The 15,371-nt window shown below is 42.5% G+C and overlaps 1 protein-coding gene across 1 annotated transcript; it reads right to left on the bottom strand.

The window, feature by feature from the left end:
• Nucleotides 1-327: 327 nt before the first annotated feature.
• On the bottom strand, nucleotides 328-9,637 carry PTGER1 (prostaglandin E receptor 1). The gene is made up of 3 exons (XM_034407376.3): nucleotides 9,180-9,637; nucleotides 4,190-5,048; nucleotides 328-2,627 (listed from the first exon to the last, which is right to left on the bottom strand). Exons 2-3 carry the CDS (start codon nucleotides 5,015-5,017, stop codon nucleotides 2,373-2,375), a joined length of 1,083 nt encoding a protein of 360 aa, XP_034263267.2. The 5' UTR covers nucleotides 5,018-5,048; nucleotides 9,180-9,637; the 3' UTR covers nucleotides 328-2,372.
• Between the last annotated feature and the right edge of the window lie 5,734 nt (nucleotides 9,638-15,371).

Genomic DNA, 15,371 nt, shown 5'->3' with positions numbered 1-15,371 from the left:
CCTCTGCTCCTTGTGTAGCTTTTAAAATAGTTTACAGCTACCATATTGATTCTCACAGCAATTTCTCTTTCCCAACCTCTGGCGCATTTCTAGCAGCTGCAGAGATTCAGACAACCACTAAATGGCAGTCAAGTAATACAGAATCCCTCATTTTTGCTGCCACCAGTTGTCGGTAGTTAAACAGTCAACTCATAGTTTCAAGGATTTGTTTAAAAAAATTCAATCAGTAGCCAGTACAACAAACAGAAAAGCAAAAATAGCGCACGGATTAACCAAAGTGTTGTGTGTAGCAATGGAATTTCAGCCAAGGCACCACCAAACATGGTCTTTAGAACGTTGCACACAAATAAATAATTTATTAAAAGGTCAATGGACAGCAGAGACCCATTTCAGCTGCAGCTGTGTCATCTTGTGAGCACAGCCCACTTGATAGTACAGGAACATAGCAAAACAGTTGTGTGTTTACAAACCTACTGAAGGATAAGGTTGGTGGGGCAATACCTGGTGTGTAGATTGGGGCAGAAAACTTGAACTTGGAGCAACAGATCTCCCAACTTCTTTTTTTCCCCAACTAATTCCCAACAACGGTGATAATTTCCCTTCTGCTGTTTGATCCCACTTGTTTGCCAGCTTTCACAACCAGGATTCTGGAAGCTCGCTTTTACATGCTCCAGCTGCCAGATGACAATAAGCAGCCACTGAATGATAAACAAAACACACGGAACAATAAATGGGACCCCCAGGCTGACTAGATGAGTTGGGCTGGCACAGGCTGCTGACAGCAAACATGTGCGAAGCAGGTCAGGGACATGGAAGAGTACAAAGCATGAAGGGTCAGAATCCCCCACCGAAGCGCTTTCTCGTGGAGTGCCTGGTGCTGGTTAAGGGTTCCCACAGGGTACGGCTATGCCACAGCCAGCCCCTACAGATCCATCATTTCAGGGCTTTCCCATTGTCCGTGCTCTGTTCTTCACAGCTTTCCAGAGTTTGGAGTAGAGCAGCAGACGGAGGCATCCCCGTGCAGTCTGTGGGTCAGCCCCACCAGTTCCCCAAGGATGTTATTTTGCAGGATCATTGGCAACAATTTGTTGGAATCCATTCTAGGACAGAACTCCTGCAGATCTCTTCTACGAATAAATAATGCTGTGGGTCTACTTACTCTTCTGAAAGGCTCTTCCTTAAATTTTTTGAGTTTGGGAGGCCCCATGAGATCACATTTTCAACTTTTTTTTTTTTTTAATCTCTCCACGGATGCCCATGAAAGGGTTCTCTAGAATTTCTACATTCATGTTTAAATTAAAGGCCATCCTGAACTGTTAAGTCCATGCCTTTGTTTTCCCCACTGCAACTGCTGCACGCTCCATATGTGATGGTGAGTCGAAGTGATACTTTGCATCAGATTCGTTGCGTAGAAGTGCAGAAAATTTTAGACCCATTAAATTCCTTTACACACTGCAGTAATACAGTTGCCTCAACATTGTGGAAAATCTGCATCATAGGCTCCCAAGTATCCAGGTCGTTTCTGGCAGCACGTTAAATAGCCTGCCTTGACAGGGTTGGACTTGAATGGCTACTCTCTGGCTAGGAAAGTGCAGCAGGATGATGATCTATCTGAACTGAGTATCCAAGGAAGGAGGCTACCTGGGATGTCTTCTCACCCGAGGATCCACAAGAGCAAGAGTCACACTCTTGAGAAGTTGGTCTTGCACTATGCAAGAAAAGTCACAGATAGCATTATTCAGCTTTGGAAGAGAGCATGAATAATTTGCCAGGCTGTTCATCATGCACAGTGCAGTCTGTATCAGGAAGGATACATGGCTTTCAAAATGCATTAAATCATTTTCCTATCAAAACATACTGGCCTGCTTTCTGGTCAAGAGCTGTTCTTTTGATATGAATGACTGTCTGAGAGCAGACAAAGAGTTCTCAGTTCTGCTTTATGGGAAGTATCAGGAATGTATAATGTATTCTTTACCATTAAGCAAAAGTCTCCTCCATAGTGTCCAATAGAAACCACCATTATATCAAAATGAATTCATGAGCATCGTGATTTTTCATTTGCATTGTAATATATTTATTCTCCCTCACCTTTTCTGTGGATGCCCTTGACTACCCCCAAAGAACTGTCATTATTATGTCTTCCGAGAAGATCGTTCATCTCTCTCTCTCCCTCCCTCTCATAAGAAAATCAGAAACGGGCAGGAGGCTGCTTCAAAATACTGAACTTCTTATTTGCTGCCAAGATTCGAAACTGCCAATTTATCTGTGGCATTCCCTATACCAGCAGCAGCAGCCAAAATTGCTAGATTCTGAATTCCAGGAAGGTTCAAAGTGCTTTCAAGTCGACCAATTCTTTTTTGCTCCACCCAATACTAGATGCGACCAGCAGCAACACTGCGCTCGGAGCTCTGGAAGGAGCTGGCCTCCCAGCGGTCAAAGTGTGTTGTTTTGAGGTCGGTGCGCCTTAGAAGTAAAGCCAGGAGCTTGCGCAGCACTGCGCGTCGCAGCAATATATATACCCACGGGTCCAGGATCTGGTTCCAGGAGGCCAGGCGCACACCAAGGAACAGTAGCTGATCATAATTCAAAGTTTTATGAGAGTTGCTTGCTGATAAGATGACAATGACCTGGGAACAGCACAGAGAAAAAGAGCAGCAATGTGACATCAGCAAATGAGAGAACAAGATATCGAGACAGTAGGTTTCTATGATCCACTCCTCCCCAGTGACCCTAAGAACTTAGAAACAGGTATTAACTCTGTGTACACATTAGCTCGGCCCACATAATAAATGTACCATTCATAACCCAGCCTTTTATTAGTGTGCTGATAAGAGCTTCCCAGAGTCAATTGAGTGATTGCTTGGTTCATTTGGACTATTATACCTAACCATAATGTCAATTTGGTTCAAACTTTTAACCTCAAGAAGTTTTCCAGTTAACAATTATTTTCCCTCTAGTCAAATAGTTTCTTACATAATCAAAAGTACTGTGTTTCGTATGAACGTATTTCCAAGAATCTCCCTAATACACAAAGGCCTCTTTTTATTTATTTATTCAATTTTTATTTATTCAATTTATATCCCGCCCTTCTCCAAGTGGACTCAGGGCGGTGCACAGCCAGAACTAAAACACATATCAATACAAAATTTAAAATTATTAAAAGAATTAAATAACTGTGGCCCAAAAATTTAAAACATTGAAAACTAAAACCCATTTGACAATTTAAAAAGCTAAAAAGACTAAAAAAGGGGGGAGGGGTTTCACGCCAGCCCTGCTTGATGGAAAAGAAAAGTTTTTAGGGCACGGAGATCCGATATCCTTCATATCTCCGGGGGCAAATCGTTCCAGAGGGCAGGAGCTGCCACAGAGAAGGCCCTCCCCCTGGGGGTCGCCAGCTGACATTGCCTGGCTGATGGCACCCTGAGGTATCCCTCTCTGTGGGAGCGTACTGGTCAGTGGGAGGCTATTGGCGGCAGAAGGCAGTCCCACAAATACCCAGGTCCCATGCCATGGAGCGCTTTAAAGGTGGTGACCAACACCTTGAAGTGCACCCGGAAGACCACTGGAAGCAATGCAGCTCATGCAGGAGAGGTGTCACATGGGAGCACCCCCTCGCTCCCATAATCCCCCGCGCGGCCACATTCTGCACCAGTTGGAGCCTCCGGGTGCTCCTCAAGGGGAGCCCCATGTAGAGAGCATTGCATTAGTCCAGGTGGGAAGTGACAAGTGCCTGAGTGACTGTGCATAGGGAGTCCCGATCCAGAAAGGGACGCAACTGGCGAATCAGGCGGACCTGATAAAAAGCCCTCCTGGCCACGGCCGTCATACGCTTTTCTAAAGACAGCCGTTCATCCAGGAGGACACCCAAGTTGCGATTCTAAGTTTACTCAATCTGGTGCTCTCCGTATATTTTAATGTAATTTTTAGCTGCCATGGTAATAGAACAACCATAGCCCTTTAAAATAGACCAGACCAGGAAACAAAAATCATGTAGATGAGTACCACATTAATTGTACAGTTTTAACAACAAAGTTTTCCAAGTCTGAACATAGTTCCCCTCTCACTCCAACTTTATTGTGAACTAGGGAGGGGCTGGTTTGATACATGCCAACTTCTCACTTATTTTGGTTCTCAAAATATATGCTAACCACCCTAAGTGTCCCCATTGCCCCTTTTTTTTTATACTCACCAATAATGGACTCCAACAAATACAGGAAACCACCATGATGCCCACGAGTTGTACAACCATTTCAATGTCATGAGCTTTGGCTCTCCGCCGACCGCATTTGCGCTGACCACGGAGACGGGCTCGCACCAGAATGAGTCCACTGAATGTGTTGCAGATGAGAGAGGCCACCAGAGAGGCCAATCCCAAAAGGGAGAAGAGCAGGGCAAAAGCTATCTCGGACCATTCTTCTGCCTCTTTCACCTTGATAAAACACCAAGTGTTTTGGGCCTGTACAACGTATTTCCCAAAGCTGCAGAGAGGCAACAGGGCAATGGCAAGAGCAATGGTCCACAGTCCTACCAAGGAAAGCTTCGTTCGGCCTGGTGTGACCATTGCAGCGTGAAGCAGAGGACGAGTGATGCCAATGCAGCGCTCCACTGCCATCATGAAGCCCAGAAAGAGAGGGCACAGTCCAAAGAATACCATGGAAGCGCCAAAGAACTGGCAGAGCGCTTTAGAAGGATCCATGGCTGTCCAGTTACGCTGTGTGGCATACAGTTGCAACACAAAGGAGCCTGGGATGACATGGCCTGCTAGGTCTGTGATAACCAAGCTGCTGGCAAAAAGCAGGAATGTGGCCTTGGAACGACGCCTGAAGCGGGTGTACGACTGCACTAGGATTAACAAGGCCACAATATTAGAGATTGCCCCCAAGGTCATTGAGAAGATGGGGGCAGCGGGAGAAGAAGCACTTGGAGTCTTCACCAGCTCTGTAAGACCCAAGGAGGAACTGTTCACTAGATGAATGGCAGGTGCTTGAGAAGCATTGGGAGGGTGCATAGCAAACATCCTGTCAACGGCAGCTTCCAGGCTCAGGCATCTGCAAGGGGGAAAAAGAGGATTAGACCCTCCATTTCTGTCCATGAGAGCTGACTCCCTACTTGTTCCCAGCCACCAGCTCCTGCCGAACCCAAAGGCAAGAGAAGCCAGTTTTCTGTACGAACTCCATCATATTTAATATAACTTCTCCTAACTTCCCCTTTTGTCTTGTCCTGACTGGCTGACTTCTCTTGTACTTTTAAAAATATTTTCCTAAATTTACAACCTGGTTTGGATTACATGTTTTATCATAGAACCCAACATATATACTTTCAATGAGGAGGAGAACCAAGAGAAATATGAGGAAAGGAAGTAAGGCTTTCATGAACAAGTAGTTAAGTAAATTCTTTTTAAATAGTGGACTTTTCTGCCTATGGTTTAAAATCCACAGGGCCTTAACCTAGGCACCTCTCTTTCAACCAAAAGATCCACTCGGGCTGAATATTAACAATGCAGTCACTTTCTTGGAATTAAGCCCCATTTACCTCAAGGTAATTCACTTCTAGCTAACCAAAAGTACATAAAATAAAATGGGGCAGCTACCTCAGGCAGGTTTTGGCTATAGGTAGCCCTATGACTTATAACAGTTCATTTAATGATTATTCAAAGTTACTAATGACTTTTTTTTTTTCACATTTATGGCCATTGCAGCATTCCCCATGATCACGTGATCAGAATTCAGATGCTTGGCAACTGATTCATATTTATGGTGATTGCAGTGTCCTGGGGTCATGTGATCACCTTTTGTGACCTTCTGACAAGCAGAGTCAATGGGGAAGCCTGATTCACTTAACATCTGTGTTACTAACTTAACAACTGCAGTGATTCAGTTAACAACTGTAGCAAGAAAGGTAAAATAGAGAAAAACTAAGTAACAACTGTCTCAGTTAACAACAGAAATTTTGGGCTCAATTGTGGTCATAAGTCAAGGTCTACCTGTATCACCAAGGGAAGCAAACTTTTATTTAATATACTGTTATATTTCTACTGCTTATGATCTGTTGCCTCATGCGCTAGAGTAATTTTTCCCATTCTGATTAAGATGAATGTTGATTTGATGCTAATCGGGTATCTGTTAACATCTCTTCAGCCACACACAGGATTGCCTTATTGGGATCCTTCCAAATAGCAAAGATAAAAGATCTTCACAATGTACTTTATTTTTAGCATTATTAAGGAACTTGAGAACAATTTTGCAATTCTGTGAAAGTAAGTTTAAGATGAAGGATATTTTACAATAGTAACAAACAGGTAACAGAGCTATAAGAGGTAAACAGCACTAAAAATGGAAAAGTGTCATATTTAATATTTTGTAACAAGTTCTTTGCTTTAATTCATAATTACATTGTTCTTTCTGTCATTTTCTTTGAACATATAAATATGGATTTCAAATTTACAGTATAGACATGTCTAATTTAATATTACCAACACAATAAATCTTCCAACTCGTGTTTTAGATTACAGAAGTCATTGTGAAATTTAAGAACAAGCTGATGAGAACAAGTTGGGCTTATTTCTGATAAACTAGCATCTATGCTACAAATAGCATATACAATAGAAAAGTATTATTAAATTTAACTAAATGTTCCTCAAATAATGTCAACAAGCTTCTCTGTTTTCCAGATCTTTACAATAAACAAAATAATAGAGATTGACAAAAATATCTATTGTAACATTGTAACCTGTGGAGCAATTACTCAGGTTTTACACTATTTACAAAAGCCAGGAGAATAGCTTTATGTCATTCCTATAGATTTAAGTCTAATCCAAAAGTCTAACCTGACGACACAATGCTATTGTATGTTTACTTAGATCAAGTTCAAAAAGCTTATTCTTTGATTATGTATATAGAAGATTCTTCCTAAATTTGCTAATATGACTTGCCTTCCAACTTACAATAATATTTCTATATCCTCTGACCTGAGACTGCAGCTAGATTTACTTCAGAGTAAAAAAGTCAAATTCAACTGTTGACATCATGGGTGTCTCTCTCTAGTTTTAATGGTAAAAATATGGATTTGCCAATAGAGCCTTCTGATTGTTTGCTAATTTGTTGGTTTTTAAAATCTGTTGGAACCTCAGTTTTCATGATGAACTCCCACTGGTATTCACCAAAACTGATGATCAATTACATGCTCCCTAGATATACAAAAGTGCTGATATTTATACAAACACCACAACTGCGGTATTATCATCACGTTGAACTTTTTTCTCTCCCTCCAATTACTGTCCTGTATAGCAATCACCTTGAAAAACCCTGAAAGATTATTTCTATTTTGTAGAATTTTTATTAATGTTAATACATGTATTACTGTATCATGCCTTTTAAAATTTCCTTGCACAAACCAACAAAGAAGCTTTTACTTATGTATACTGTATTTGGCAAGAGAAGCAAATCCTTCTGATGTTGGATAATGGTCTAAATTCATTTGGTAAAACCAGAAGCAAATTGTGTTAGTCTATAGCTATCTTGTTCACTTTTGCAGCAGGCGTGCGTGCTTAAATAAGCATATCTCTTGTACTTATCATAGGTATTGCAACTGGATTGCTCCATAAAAAAAATTATTGTCTAGCAATAATAACCTGGGGCTATATTCAAAATCAGATGATGCAATTATAACTTCCCATGTTTTTCACTGCCCCTATAGACAGAATCTGGGAAGATAAATTATACCATTCACCTCTTAATATCCTCTAATTGTCCCACTGTAGTCACATTGAAGACAGCCATTTTTCACTCTTTCTATAAATGTTTTTTTTGAAATTGGAACTAGGCTCTTGCAAATTCTGCTTCCCTCGTGGCAAACCATTTAGGGCTCCTGAGATTTGCAAAAAGCAGATTTAATTCATATTAGGGAGAGTGAATTCATGATCCAGAAGGTGGAAAGCTATTTAATTTTATTTTAATGGTAGGTATGGAGCATTAATAACTTATAAAACTGAAGAACTGCAGTGTTTAATTCATTGATGAATTCCTCAGTTAAAATATTTAACAAAAAAAGTTACCAGAAATTATTTGAAAATCATTAATGTATTGCTAAACATACAGGGAAGCATTAGTCTAAAAGTCAATTATCTTCCTCCACTTCATTAGAAGGAAAGACTTTTTCAGAAAATAGTTCTTGCCACAACTTACACGGGTATTAATCAAAGCAACATAAGCATCTAGCGTCAGGAAGAAATAACAATCTACAAGTCTAATCAATCAAATAAATTTTATATTATTCCATTTTAATTGGATACACCCACACACCGATGTTGTACAGGAGTAAATAACTTGTTAGATTCACAATACACCCTACTTATGATATCCTTGTATAAGTTGTGTCCTTTGGCTGTCTTGCTTTTCAGCTAAATAAAACCCCACTCCCCACACCTACACATTCAAAAGCCCCACTGGCTAGCTAGGAAGTTACAGAGACTGAAGTACAATACAGCTGTTTAGGCGAATTAAAACTGCCATGTTCTAAACTACTTACAAACTATTAATAGGATGGTGGGAATATTTCACCACTCTATTCCCTACTTGAACCAGGACATGTGATAGAAGGCAGGGAATAACTGCCTCCTGGGAAGGCAGAACCTGGGATAAAATAGTGTCAGGTTGGGTTAAAACGTCACTCCAACAGGTGAGGAGTATTTGGGGATAGACGCCTCACTACTCTATTGGAAGAGCTTCCGAATGACAATTTTTCGCCCATTTAACCGGGATTCTTAGAATTAACAGTTCCCGGTAATACTTACACGAAAGAGGGCAGCTGTTTTGCTTCCCTCCAGGACTTTCTGGCTACTTTTTTTTTTTTTCACGGAATAGTAAAGCCCAAACAATTCGAGCTCCTGCCTTCTACTACAGGTTTCTCCCCCAGAACGGCACCGATTCTCCTGGGTGCTTCTTCCATCCCTAAAGCGAGCAAGTCACTCGGAAAGCATCTCAACTTCGCGAACATTAAATATCCCCCCCGTCATATTCTTCGAGCAGCCTGAGCGCACCACGGAGGACTGTAGTGGCCGGAGATCGAAGACCGCCCGCTTCTCCCAATAAAGCCTTTTGGGAGCACCGCAACTAATTGGAGGCTCCCCCCCCCAAAGGATCCGTTTACGCGGAAGCCCCAGCCGTCGACCCCGAACATACCTGGGGCCGCTCCCTTCCTTTCCTCCAAGCCCCGGGTCCCTCTCCTCGTCCCAACGAAACTGGTGGAAGACTTGATGGAGCTCCTGGGAGCCTGATTCCCCTTTGGCTCCCAGCGCATCGTTCCCTTTGCAGCCTCTGTCGAAAGGCGGCCGTCTCCGTCGGGGTTCCCCAGCCTCAGAGGGACCGGAGCGGGCTTCGCTGCGCCAGACTTCGCCTCACCCTTTCTGGCTCTGCCTCTGGAGACAAGGGGGCATGCCCGCCGTCAGCACTAGGGGGCGCTCTGAACTTCCCTTCTTTCCCCTCCCTCCTCCACCTCCGACGATGCGGCAGCCTTCCAAAGAAGGTTTTTCTTCCTCAGGGCCGGGCTTCTCCCCCACCCTCACCCGCCACACACTCTGCAGGGAAAGTTTTCTCCTTCGGCCTCCGCCACGAGCTATCCCCACCTTCGGAAAAGTAGTGGACCCTCTGAAAACAACTAAGCTTGGTGGTCCGAGATTGAGCCTTTTAGTTCTCGTTAGCTACACGGGTTGGGGCGGGGAATCTTTCCAACCCAGCTTTGACTTCTCCGCCCGTGTGTATACATACATATATATATATATATATCGCTCTTCTGTGGTCCCAAAGTTGCTTTTTTTTTTTTTCCTTACCACAAAAAGCCCTCTTCGGCGGAAGCAGTGTTGGGAGAGGTACTGCTTTTCCTTCCAGAGAACTTGCGGGGGTGGGCGACACACCTCCTTAAAGAGAGAGAGGCCAAGGGAATGCCCATTAAACAATCACAGGTAGTCCTTGATTTACGACCACCGTGGAGGCCCAACATTTCTGTGGCTAAGGCAGGGGTCTGCAACCTGCGGCTCTGGAGCCACATGTGGCTCTTTCATCCCTCTGCTGTGGCTCCCTGTCGCTCAAAATACGTCTCGCACCCGCCAATGTATGACACCCGCTGGCACGTGATTTATTGAGCTTTTCAACCCATCTTTTTTTTTTTTTTTTTCGGAGTTCAAAATGTTTTTGTTGCGTGCAGAAATAAAAATGTATTTCCTCGGTAGCAATTCATTGATTTCATAAATGCAACACACTATAGTTTTTTTATACATAGCATAAAGGTAAAAAATGATATAGGCAGTGTTATCTTCATTTTAGATGTCAAAAGGGTTTTGTGGCTCCCGGTGTTTTCTTTTTCTGTGGGGAACGGGTCCAAATGGCTCTTTTGAGTGTTTAAGGTTGCTGACCCCTGGGCTAAGGGAAACATTGGTTAAGTGAGTTTGCCCCATTTTACGAGCGTTCTTGCTGCAGTTGTTAAGTGAATTGCCGTTAAATTAAACTGTTGTTTTAGTGAATCCGGCTTCCCCATTGTCAGAAGGTTGCAAAAGGGGAATCGTGTGACACCCCCCACCCCCGGGACACAAATATGAGTCAATTGACAAGGGTTTGAATTTTGATCCCATAACCATGGGGATGCTACAACGGTCATTAGTGTGAAAACTGGTCACAAGTCACTTTTTTCAGTGCCGTTGTAACTTTGAACGGTCACTAAACGAACTGTTGTAAGTTGAGGACAACCTGCATTTACACTTCTTCATGTTTCAGCAGCTCTGCAACTCTCGGGCTTGAAGGCCAGTAAAGTGGGACAATTTGGTACCTTTAGGGAGGCGTATGGGGGCCAAGGGCCACCCAACATTTGGAGGGAATTTGGGCGGGGGGATTAAGAGAGTGAATTCATATTACACAAATTTGTAAGATTTTGGAGGTCTGCAGAAGTTTTCCTGTTTTAAAATAATGGGAAATTGCCTCCAGCTTTCAGCTTCCATGATCAGAGGCAGAGGTTTTCCTGGCCTGCTTCCCCTTCTGCTTTTCCCATCCACACGCAATACTGTACACTATGCCATCATGTGGTTAATTGGAGTTTGCTTTGTATGTTACAGGAGTATAATCAGTTGGATTTTACTTAAGAAACTATAGTTAGACAAACCATGCTCTATGAACCCAGTCATTACAGAGTCTGCTGTGAGCCACTCAATCACAGCAACATCATATCATTACTACAGTATCCCTCAAATAATATTTTTAAAAGCTTGTTTGGATATTTTTTTTATTTCAATTCAGCTTTGTAGTAATCTGTTGAACAAAGGGGTAGGTAGGTGCAAAAAACTGCTCTCTCAGAATCCAATTCATTGGCAGTTTTAGATGGTGTCTAACAATGTTTTTCTTAGATTTGATAAAATAGGTAAGAAAATATTTGCCATTATGAAAATTTAGACTTCTTAGGCACTTACACTGGTAATATGTCTCTATCTGCATTTGTCCTACAGCACATCTGAGCAGGGGATGAGAATTGTTCTATTGAAAGGTAAGGAATTTTGGTTTTTGTGAAGATGACATAAGAAGCTAGATAGAGGCTCCATTTCCACAAAAGGTTGCCCGGAGCAAGAGATTATGAAATCTCAGAATTATGAAGAGGGGAGAGTTATGAAAATTCTTTGCAGCACTTACCTAATAGCTCAAAAAGTTGCTCAGATTAAGGAAAACACTTCTTAACATGTGCAACCCTTTATGCAGTCCAAGTTGTGCGTTTGTCCATGCAAAAGTTTGGTAGAATCCTTAACACAGACCTGCCTCCCATCCAAATCTGGGATATAGGAAAATAAAACAGTGTTTATTGTGCATAATACGATATTAAGGAGAAAAGAGCTAACACCCAGAGCCTTGCATGGGGGATGAGATAGAGGGAGCAGAAAGCATTAGCCAGTAACAAACCTACCAAACCTGCTGCCCATTGGCAGGCAGTAATGAAGCAAGAGATTGGACAGATGTCTTCTTCCACTGTAGTAGAACAGAAGGCAGGCTTTAATTCTTTGGGCACAGTCAAGCTAGTTGCTCAACTCGGAAGCGTAGGTAAAGAAGCAGAAGACTGGAAACCTCAGTGCTTTCTGTTTCCTCTTGTTCTAGTTCCTAAGAGTCAGTGTGGGTTACAGGAAGGAAGTCTAATGAGCATGGATCTGGGTAAAGCACAGCACGAGAACAAACGGGACAGGACATCCCTAGCATCAATTTCTCGCTGTGACACTGCTCAGAATTCAGGGGAGGATTGTAGGTAGCACCAAAGAATATAGCTTGTAAAGCAGCTGTTGGGACAAGTGACTCTCACACATGACAGAAACACCTGGGCTCTTCTTTAAAGGACAAGAAAGATTTGGTTTGGTTTGAGGGAGAATCTTCAAGTCAGTGTTGATTCCTGGCGACTGCATGGATAAGTCCCTGCATTTTTCATGGCAAGATTTTGGAAGTGGTTTACCATTGCTTCTTTCCTAGGGCTAAGAGAGAATGATTGGTTCAAAACCACCCGGTTGGCTTTGTGCCTAAGGCAGGCCTAGAACTCACACTCTCCCAGTTTCTGTCTGATGTCTTTACCACTACACTCAGCTGGCTCTCTAAAAATGTTTTACAGCTGAATTTCTTATCTAGGATAATAGCAAGACTGTTTTAAGGGTGGGTGGGTGGGAAGGTAGTCAAAATTAGGGAGAAATAAAATACAACCCATTTTTCTTCTAGTCATGATTATATTTGTCTTGTGCCTGCTATACTGGCATAATGATGGCTGAATTACTTTGAAAGGTGCTGTATGACTAATGGGAAAATTAAATTTTAGCTAAACAAAATTTCAGCTACAAAAACAAAATGTAGTCTGTCTAACTGTCTGTCTGTTTGGTTCACTCTCTTTGAGTCACTATTGACTGGACAAGTCCTTGCAGTTTTCTTAGCAGAATTTTGGAAGTGGCTTGCTGTGGCCTGCTTCCTATGGCTGGGAGAGAATGACTGTATAGTCTATGGTGGAGAAAAGCTCCTGCAATCATATCTGGGTAGCAGAAATCCAGATGATCACAAGATGGCAGCAAACAAATACCAAAAGCTGTAACCACTTGCTGCCATTTAGAAGCTGCAAAGTATAACTTTTGCAGCCAAATGTGATAGCCATCATCAAGGCCCTGCCGACTTCTCTTCTAAGCACAAAGCAATTCTAATGCTGTCTAACCGACTACAGTAATTACCTGCTATCCCAGGTTTCAGGAAAGAGAAGATGATAGAGTAGCATCCAGTAACAGGAAAGGCGAGGGTCATGCTTCCCAGGGCTATTGAATTGGAGTTCTTCCATCAACTTCTTCATTTGTGTAAATCAAATGAAATGTAAATTAACTGAGGCCCACAATACTCTAGTTAACTGCCCTTGTAGTCATGCTTCACTCGGGGATATTGCTGTGCTTCAGGCGAGTTGCCATGTTGTTGAAAACAATATCTTTTTTAAATGAATACGAATAAGCAAAGGAGGCCCGGCTATGGGCAGCAGGAAGACCACACAGCCAGAAAGGAATTAAACTATTCAATCCTGTGGCCAAGAAAACTGCACAGATTTCAATGTATGTAATCACCAGGATCTGAGCCTTGAGTTGAAGGGGACTTTACCATAATAATGCAAATAACAGAGCTATCCCAGTTCCGATCTCATTTCAGCCATCAGTTCAATACATGACCTTAAGGAAGCACTCTCCTCTGCAATTCTTTGTGAATAAGTGTAATTCACTTCAGTTAAACTTCTACTGCTGCATAAAATGTCCACTTTTCTTTGCCCAGATTTCTCCTTGTTCTGCTCATTTATTGGCTTTGGTTTCCTTGTTCCATTCAATTTAGCTCTGTAGTTTTTGTCTCCAAATCTTCTTTTTTTTCTCGATTTGTCCTGCTTTCTTGATCCATTCTTCTTAGGTAAGCCTTAGGCTACTCCCTTTATGTCCCATATAGCAATTACCATGTCAGGCATCTTTTTAAACATTATTGCTTAATATGGCAATCATGACTACTACAATCATAAGGAAGTAAAACCAGGAGGTCCTTCTCAGTAGACATGCCCTGGATAATCACCTTGAAAAATAAATTGGAAAATGTCCATCTGAAGAAAAGCTGTGGCGGCTCTTGGGATGAGTCACCGGCTCCTGGTAGCGGGGAGTCTTGCCTAAGAATAACCATTCCTCACTGCGGGGTGTAGCGAATTCCCAGCAATGCTGGCATAGGCTTTCTCTGACAAGAACCATTGCTTCAAGAGGCGCTCCAGTGTTTTTGAGTGAAGAAGCTCTTGGCTGTGGCAACCTTTGCTCAACCTTTGCACGGCACTTTCTCTTCCCAGTTGCAGCTCTGCAGAGGGCTGCCTTGCCCACTTTCTCATCAGAAGCTACAGTCCTTCCATGGCCCCATTAGTGATAATGAAGACATAACTGCTGAGTGCTTTAATAATGAGATTGTGGTTAACTGTGGAAGCCTCTAGGGTGAATTCCCAGCAGCAGCTATCCTCCTTTCCTATGAAGAAGGATAAAGCTGCTGCTTGTCCCAGATGTCGCTGAATTGGAAGAGTGCCCCATGTGCTTTCCTTCAGCCATCATAGCATTCTCCATATCCCAGAACCACCTGTATTGCAGCTTGCACTTCCTCCTTTAATTCACTTTTTCAGTCTCTTTTTCTCCAACATTTCCATGCGTTTGAAGACTTGCTTTCTAGGTAACAATCCCAGCCTTGCTTTGTTCTGCTGGGCCTAAGAGACAATGGCTGCTAATTATTATGGCTTTGTTCCAGTAATCTGATACTTTTTAGGTGACATAACTTTCACTCTTCTTTACTGATAATAAGACATTGAGCTGTTATAAGAGCCCTGGTCCTCCCACACTCCAGCACGGCTAATGTTTGAGAAATCCTGTTTAAACTGCCAGTAAGGATAATTATGCGCATGATGTGCAGAAGTATGTCAGTGTGTATCTGGTAACTATCATCTGTCTGAGAGATGTAACTGTTTCCATTTCCGTAGGACCCTCTGGAAGCTTAAAAAGATGATTAAAGACTCAAGCAGCAATGGAGTGTCCTGTGATTCCTGGTTGGGGAAGTCAAGGTGATAGCCATAACCTCTAATTAATTTTGTGATTGCATAGCTGTAGCCATCATCTTGACTTTACTTTCTCCTTCCTGCAGTAGAGAAGAAAATGGTGTCCTTCCAGTCTAAGGAAAAGGCTACTCGCTTACAAATAGTTTAGCCACAGGAAGATTCTGTGCTGTTGGCATCTGTCAGATTAATCTGTCTTCTGGGAATGAAGAAGATGCCTAAGAGATGAGGGGATTTTAGATCAAGGATTCGCTTCCACCAGCCATCTTTCATAC

The sequence above is a fragment of the Pantherophis guttatus genome, chromosome 2, assembly GCF_059756535.1.
Source record: "Pantherophis guttatus breed Tessera chromosome 2, ASM5975653v1, whole genome shotgun sequence".
Classification (NCBI taxonomy): Eukaryota; Metazoa; Chordata; class Lepidosauria; order Squamata; family Colubridae; genus Pantherophis; species Pantherophis guttatus.
Note: the sequence above shows the minus strand (reverse complement) of the source record. Positions and strands in the feature narration are given on the sequence as shown.

Bases quoted from the DNA above. Each gene is read 5' to 3' on its own strand.
- PTGER1 (XM_034407376.3), bottom strand. From the start codon at position 5,017: ATGTTTGCTATGCACCCTCCCAATGCTTCTCAAGCACCTGCCATTCAT. The intron at 2,628-4,189 runs GTGAGTATAAAA...TGCTGTTCCCAG, and splicing joins TTTGTTGGAGTCCATTATTG to GTCATTGTCATCTTATCAGC.